Below are 8,145 nucleotides of genomic sequence, written 5' to 3' on the forward strand. Positions count from 1 at the left end.
TTCAGTAATATTATACCAGTTACTTTGTCAAGTAACTCAAGTTACAAATTGAGTTACATTTTATTAAATCAAAGCACATATTTAAAAAAGATACAATCATTTCCTAATCAAACTGTGTTTTCTGTTTGCCAATAACCACTATAGATGACAATAACAAAGGAAAAGAACAACATTTAGAATTTTGGATTGTTTACACTGACTTCAAGGCGGTTGAAATTATTTTTCGGGATGATTCCGGGGCGGCGATGTCATTCTGCTGCTGCTGTTGTTTTGGTAAAAGTAATGCAAAAGTAGTGTAATAAGTAAGTTACTCTAGACAGAAAGTAATATTGTAAAGTAACGTATTACTTTTAAATGAAAGTAACTAGTAATATGTAGTATATTACATTTTGAAAGTAACTTGCCCAACACTGGTGAGAGCTAGTGACTGGGAACTGAGAGAGCAGGTCACGTGGAATAACCTTTCCCCTTTAATTCAGATGATGCCTGTGTGCCATGCTGCTGTGCTGTAATAACCTTTCCCCTTTAATTCAGATGATGCCTGGCTGTGTGCCATGCTGCTGTGCTGTAATAACCTTTCTCCTTTAATTCAGATGATGCCTGTGTGCCATGCTGCTGTGCTGTAATAACCTTTCCTCTTTAATTCAGATGATGCCTGGCTGTGTGCCATGCTGCTGTGCTGTAATAACCTTTCTCCTTTAATTCAGATGATGCCTGTGTGCCATGCTGCTGTGCTGTAATAACCTTTCTCCTTTAATTCAGATGATGCCTGTGTGCCATGCTGCTGTGCTGTAATAACCTTTCCCCTTTAATTCAGATGATGCCTGTGTGCCATGCTGCTGTGCTGTAATAACCTTTCCCCTTTAATTCAGATGATGCCTGTGTGCCATGCTGCTGTGCTGTAATAAACCTTCCTCTTTAATTCAGATGATGCCTGTGTGCCATGCTGCTGTGCTGTAATAACCTTTCCTCTTTAATTCAGATGATGCCTGTGTGCCATGCTGCTGTGCTGTAATAACCTTTCTCCTTTAATTCAGATGATGCCTGTGTGCCATGCTGCTGTGCTGTAATAACCTTTCCTCTTTAATTCAGTTGATGCCTGTGTGCCATGCTGCTGTGCTGTAATAACCTTTCTCCTTTAATTCAGATGATGCCTGTGTGCCATGCTACTGTGCTGTAATAACCTTTCTCCTTTAATTCAGATGATGCCTGTGTGCCATGCTGCTGTGCTGTAATAACCTTTCCCCTTTAATTCAGTTGATGCCTGTGTGCCATGCTGCTGTGCTGTAATAACCTTTCCCCTTTAATTCAGATGATGCCTGTGTGCCATGCTGATGTGCTGCTGTAATAACCTTTCCTCTTTAATTCAGATGATGCCTGTGTGCCATGCTGCTGTGCTGTAATAACCTTTCCCCTTTAATTCAGTTGATGCCTGTGTGCCATGCTGCTGTGCTGTAATAACCTTTCCTCTTTAATTCAGTTGATGCCTGTGTGCCATGCTGCTGTGCTGTTCGATAGAGTGAAGCCCCAAAGCACTCAGTCCCACAGGGAAAAATGTCCCCTGGGAAATCAACCTTTCTCTATTTAGGCATCAATTTCCCCAGTCTATGGGATCTATTATTAAACGGTATGTAGCCAGCCAAGACATATTGTCATTGGTCAATGCAGCCGAGTTCATAATAACAGGGAATGTGTGCTGTTAGTATTTCTACAAACTAGAAAGTGTAATACAGTTCCAGATACAAGCACATGTATTTTAGGGATCAAATGTGGACTTGGAAGGTTATAGGAAATCTGTATAAACAACTCCTACTGTTTTAAATTAAACTAATACTTAAATTTGGTAATGGTTTATAATAACATATTTGTGTACCGGTATGTATGTTTCGGGCATATTTTAAGTGTATAGTTACAATAAAGTAAACTCGTTCTCATTATAACACATAGCCTACTGTAGTATAACAGCCTTGTGATTTATAATTTGAAATTATGTCTTTTGTTTAAGTAAAGTGATTCATGGAATGGTTGCCCATATCTAATGGAAACACAGAGTTGACAAAAATCATTAATAATAATAATAATAATACTAATAATAATACTAATAATAATACTAATAATAATAATAATAATAACAATAATAACAAACCATCTGTTTTCAATCTGGCAATTAGTGTTTAATCTCAACTATTCTTTCAAAAACACCTGTCTGAAGAGGCAAAAACGCGGGGCACGGTGGCTCAGTGGTAGAGCTGTCGCCTCACAGTCAGAAGGTCCTGAGTTCGATTCTCGCCTGGGACACTGTGGGCGCTGTGGTTGTGTGTTCCCCTCCATATCTTCAGTGCCTACTGCCCAGGTGGGGTATCTCGTCGTAAGGGCCTTTCTCTTTGTGTGGAGTTTGCATGTTCTCCCCGTGCTCCCCCAGGGGGTTCCTCCGTATATAACCCCCCCCCCCCCCCCACTAAAAACATGCAGAAGATCAGATCGTCATCGTCATCCGACCAGTGACGACAACATCCGAAGTTGGTCCCCGGGCGCTGTACGAGAAAGCGACCACTGCTCCTGGCCTGCCCCCCGGAGGAAAGGACATGCCTGGATGGGTTAAATGCAGAGGACACTTTTCACCAGCCACTGCCACACCACTGGGCCACCACTGCCAAGTTATTGTCATAATAATGACTTCACAGAACATATTTTGCTTTTCCCGAAAATTACACCTATTTTACAAAAAAATAAAAATAAATAAATAAATCTAACAAGTAAAGCTGTAATGTTAGTACACCATAGCAAAATATAGTACAGCTGGATACATTCAACACTGATGGTCTGGATGGATGAAGAAACCTATTAATTACTGAAGAAACCTTATTACACTCTTCTTCTTTGGTGCTTTAAAGGAACATGCCAGTTCCTCTGTGTGAAAACAGAAGATGAGATTATTTCCTTATCCACCCAACCTATGACCAAAATACGTCTTCCATCAACCCCAGTTTTCCAGATTACTTGACCTAGGCCCTACATATTTGCTGGTGAGCATTGCTGTGTGCTTATCTTGCAACTCTTTGCTATTTATTACCCTCATGTGGACAAAAGCCTGTACTGCAAGAGTGGGAAAGCAGCTGTTATGAGAGTAGGATCCCCAGGGTGAATTTTGGCATTGTCTTTGGCTCACTCAATATTTATTCACTGTATTACTCTCTTCAATCTATATTTGTAAACATGTATAATATGCTAATCCCGAAAGAAGTTCCAGTATAGGTATTTCTATAGTCTATAGTTTTTCATACTTTTTTAGGTCTTTTGCAGTTCATATTGATCTATGAATGATTTACTGTAACAAGCAAGTCCAGTCATACTGCCACATGGCCTGCAGTAAAATGTGTAAAATTGTTGGGTCTAAAATAAAGAGCCTGGTCTTTTAACTGCTCTATTTGTAAAGCACCTTGAGATCACTTTTGTTATGATTTGCCGCTAAATATAAAATTGATTGATTGATTTGAGTTTTACAGAAGCTATGGATACATTTTTTCTATCAGGCCGTCCTTGCTCTGCTGGCTTTTCTCCTCTAGGCGATGGGATACTCCGTCAGGTCATCCTTAGACAGGCAGAACAGATTGGAGTATGTGATGCTTTGGATGTTGTCAGTCTGTGGTTGCGTGCTTTCCTGCCTTTCATATTAAGTATATTAATACTAATCTCACCAAAATAGCTGCCACTGCCCAGGACAACAAACTATAATCATATCATACTACTATCAGATCATACTACTATGATCATCATCATCAGCAACAACAACAACAACAACCGCAAGTTCCATCTTGATTATACAGAATCACAATACATCATAATGACAGACACAATATATAGGACAACTGATTTCAATGTTTTTATTTGAATGTTGGCATTGTCTGTGGCTCGCTCATTTTTGTGGCTCATTTTTTCATTGTATTACTCTCTTCAATCTTTATTTGTAAACTTGTTTATGCAAATACCTTATGGAAGAAGTTATAGTACCGTAGGTATTTCAACCAGGTTTTTCCTACTTGTTTTTGTCTGTTGCAGTTCATACCGATCTGGGAATCATTTAACAAGCAAGTCCAGTGCAAACAATTTTTTCATTTGAAAGGTTCGACCGTGGCTAGATACAAAGAAGAGCGAACTCGTGGCTAGATAGCAAATTGAGTTTAAGAGCAGCAATTTATTTTTCTCTTCCTCTGTAGTTGCCTCATCTTTTTCCTTCGTCTGCCTTTGCCTCCTCAGCTTTTTCCTCCCCGTCTGTCGCCTCCCCGCCTTTTTCTTCCTCTTCCTCTTTCTTCTCCTCCTTCTCTTCCACCGCCGTCTCTTCCTTCTTATCCTCTTCCTCCTTCTCCTCTTCCACCGCCGTCTCTTCCTTTTTCTCCTCTACGTCCTCCTCATCTTCCCCCACCTCTTCTCCTGCCAGTCGCTCCAGGTCACTGATACGATGTCTTAGGGCCTTCTGAGTGTCTTTGTATTTTCCCAGACGCTTTTTCAGCTTTGTCTGAATCAGCTCCATAGTGCGGTACAGTTGGTTCACCTTCGATTCCAACTCCTGGACCTCAGGCATGATCTTGGATGGGTCCAGTTCTATCAGGTTGTCCTTCATCAGGATCTCCCGGCCTTTCTCCTCCAGCATGCCTTTGGCGTCGGGATACTCTGTCAGCGACTCCATCAGGTCATCCTTCGACAGGCAGAAGAGATCTGAGTATCCAATGCTACGGATGTTGGCTGTTCGCCGGTTGCCTGCTTTGCTGCCTTTGATACCAAGTATACTAATGTCACCAAAATAGCTGCCGCTGCTAAGGACACAAAACTGTGTAGCCCCGTCATCAGAAACAACTGCAAGTTTTCCATCTTTGACGATGTACATTTCACGGCCAATATCACCCTTCTTGCAGATGTAGTCCCCAGGGCTGAACACCTGGGGCCGAAGCTTCAGCACCAGCTCAATCATCAGGCCGGCCTCGCAGTCTGCAAAGATGCGGACTTTCCTCAGTGTCTCCAGGTGAACTTGGATTCCAATCTCAGCCCTCAGCTTGTCTGGTAGATACCTCAACACCTCCCTTTCATCCTGTGCCTTGCCGTTATTCCACAGGTAGTCAAACCACTTGATGACCCGCAGCTCAAGCTCCTTGTCGACCTTACGCACCTATAAATGAAAGGGAACCAATTACATAACCAATGACATTCAGAAAACAAAACAAAAGATCCACATGTTCATGCATTGTTCTATTTTCCCAGCTTTGTGAGTGGAGAAACGCAGGTCCCCCTACCTGCATGTACTGCTTGATGTTATCAATGCGGGCCTGGAACTGGGCTTGGGCGGCATTCATGTTGGAGATCATGGTAGCAATGTTTCCCACAATGGTGGCAAAGATCAGGACCCCAGCTAGGAAGTCGACCGAGTGGAAGAAGAACTCTGAGTCCTCCGCTGGTGGTGGCATCTCTCCAATGGTGGTCAGGGTCATTGTAGCCCAGTACAGGCTGAAGGAATACTTCCTCCCAAACCCTGCAAATGCAGGCTCATCAGGATCATCCGGACGCGGGTAAACAAATTCATCAGTGCCAAAACCAATCCACTTGGAGACGGAGTAGTACAGGCAGGAATTCCAATGGATGATGATCAGGATGTACATGATCAGGTTTCCAATGCGGAGCAGGTTGGGGTAGTTGGTTTTATTCTCCGTCTTTGTGAAGAACTCCAGCATGCGGCCAATTCTCAGTAGCTTGTTGCTGCGGATCTCTGGGTAGTCTATGCCCAGGACGACGTAAAATATGTCGGTGGGAATCATGGAGACCACATCCAGACGGAACTGGAAGCTGTTGATGTAGCGGTCCCGCAGCAGCTTCTTGTCTTTCACCAACAGGCCTTGCTCAAGGTAACCTGCATGAAACCAGGTACAAGGTAAATGCATATTTAGAATTACCGTAGATATACATCTAGGGGAAATGTCAGAATTAAAATAATGTAAAAATGCTCGTCACATTTTCGAAGGTTGTTACAGAATAATGAGGGTTATTTCAGTATCTCACCTGTTCTGGTCCTGAAGATCATATCAGCAATGTAGATTAAGTCTGCGGTGTAGTCCAAAACAACCCAGTAAATTAAGTAGTCATGCTGCAGCTCTTGAAAACATGCCCTGAATGAAAGAGAAGGCAGTGTAAATGAGCAGTGTCCAACTTAAAATGGTCACCAATTCTACAGGCATGCCCTTATTTGGACCTTTATATCACATCGCACCATACTGTGTGTAAGTATGAATCTGATTCAGTGCCAAACTCATTGATCTCACAGTACGATACAAACTATACTATCAACGTGATCCCTCATAAAATCCAGGAAATTGCAGTCAGTTATGAAAGCTACTGCCTGCAAGAAGGTATCTTAAGGTATAGCAAATGAGCCCACTGCTAAAATTCCATTAATTTGTTATGACTTCATATTGACAGGATGTAATTTGGACTATTGGAAGTTGTAGATGTGAACAAGAAGCACATAATTACTGTTACCTGCATATGATCATGGTCCAGTTGTACATGACTGGCATTGTGATGATGAATAGCCAGTAGTAGTACAACTTCCCAGCGGGGTTTATAACAAACAATTCTTTGGGCCTATGAAGAGAGAGACAGCATGTGTGAACTCAGTACTGAAATTGATGGCACATTACAATAACATAACATAACATAACATAACATGGTAACATTTTACAATCAGGGTTAATTAATGGTTAACCCTTAGTTAATGCTTATTAAGGGTTAACTAACCCTTAGTTAAGGGTTAATTACCCCAACCATTCACTAACCCTAAACCTTTAAATAATTATAAATTCATACTTAGAACACGATTAGTACATGACTACTAGACACATCAGTTAACTGCTAATTAAGGGTTAGTTAATTATTATTAATTAACCCCTAATTAATGTACCCTTTTTGTGAAGTGTTACCACCCTGGGGAACTAGTCCTGAATGTTTAACTTACTTTTCCTTTTCCTTCTTTTCTTTTTCCTCTTTTTCCTTCTTTTCTTTTTCTTCCTTCTCTTTTGCCTCCTTTTCTTGCTTCTCTTTTGCCTCCTCTTCTTCCTTCTCTTTCACTTCATTTTCTTGCTTCTCTTTTGCCTCCTCTTCTTTCTCCTCTTTCACCTCCTCTTCTTCCTTCTCTTTCACCTCATTTTCTTGCTTCTCTTTCGCCTCCTCTTCTTCCTTCTCTTTCACCTCCTTTTCTCGCTTCTCTTTTTCCTCCCTTTCCTCCTTCTCTTTTGCCTCCTTTTCTTCCTTCTCCTTTGCCTCCTCTTCTTCCTTCTCTTTCACCTCATCTCCTCCCTGCTCTTTTGCCTCCTCTTCTTCCTTCTCTTTCACCTCCTCTTCCTCCTTCTCTTTCACCTCATCTCCTCCCTGCTCTTTTGCCTCCTCTCCTTCCTTCTCTTTTGCCTCCTCTTCTTCCTTCTCTTTTGCCTCGTTTTCTTCCTTCTCCTTTGCCTCCTTTTCTTCCTTCTCCTTTTCCTCATTTTCTTCCTTCTTTTCCTCCTTTTCCTCCTTCTCCTTTGCCTCCTTTTCTTCCTTCTCCTTTGCCTCCTTTTCTTCCTTTTCCTCCTTCTCCTTTGCCTCCTTTTCTTCCTTCTCCTTTGCCCCCCTTTCTTCCTTCTCTTCTTTGTCATTCTCCTTTCTGAAAATATGCAGGAATGCATGGGTGAGTATTGAGCATCAAACATTCTTTAAACAAACATTTACTCTCTCCATTCTCTTTCTTTTATTTTTATCCATTGAAAATGATTAACAAATATATTTAACATTATATAATATAATAATTATATTTAATAGGCATCCTTTAAAGGTATTTGAGATACAAAGAGAGAAGTAAGAGAAAAGAGAGAGAAAATCTGTCAAAGAGAAAATGTGTTTTATAAAAGCTGGAATTATAATATATTGTTAGGGTTCTAGCATTATCGTACTCACTGCTCTTCCTCTTCGTCTTCGTTTTCTCCATTGTTATTACTGTTATTCACATTGAACAGATGATAAGGATTCGAGTGACGTCCACTTCTGGGAAACGCATAATGTTAATTAATGGGCAATAATTGTTCTTTGTCATCACTGTTCTGTACTGTAATCATGCTGTATTCAATT

The 8,145-nt window shown here is 41.2% G+C and overlaps 1 protein-coding gene across 1 annotated transcript; it reads right to left on the bottom strand.

Moving 5' to 3' along the window:
* Window positions 1–4,222: 4,222 nt before the first annotated feature.
* cnga1a (cyclic nucleotide gated channel subunit alpha 1a) lies at window positions 4,223–7,638 on the bottom strand (the record flags this gene model as incomplete). The annotated part of the gene is made up of 5 exons (XM_083635937.1): window positions 7,484–7,638; window positions 6,526–6,630; window positions 6,049–6,155; window positions 5,289–5,899; window positions 4,223–5,164 (listed from the first exon to the last, which is right to left on the bottom strand). The coding sequence occupies exons 2-5, from the start codon at window positions 6,561–6,563 to the stop codon at window positions 4,223–4,225; spliced, it is 1,698 nt and encodes a 565-aa protein (XP_083492063.1). The 5' UTR covers window positions 6,564–6,630; window positions 7,484–7,638.
* Window positions 7,639–8,145: the final 507 nt, after the last annotated feature.

This window comes from Poromitra crassiceps, assembly GCF_964638095.1.
Source record: "Poromitra crassiceps genome assembly, chromosome: 4".
Lineage (NCBI taxonomy): Eukaryota > Metazoa > Chordata > Actinopteri > Beryciformes > Melamphaidae > Poromitra > Poromitra crassiceps.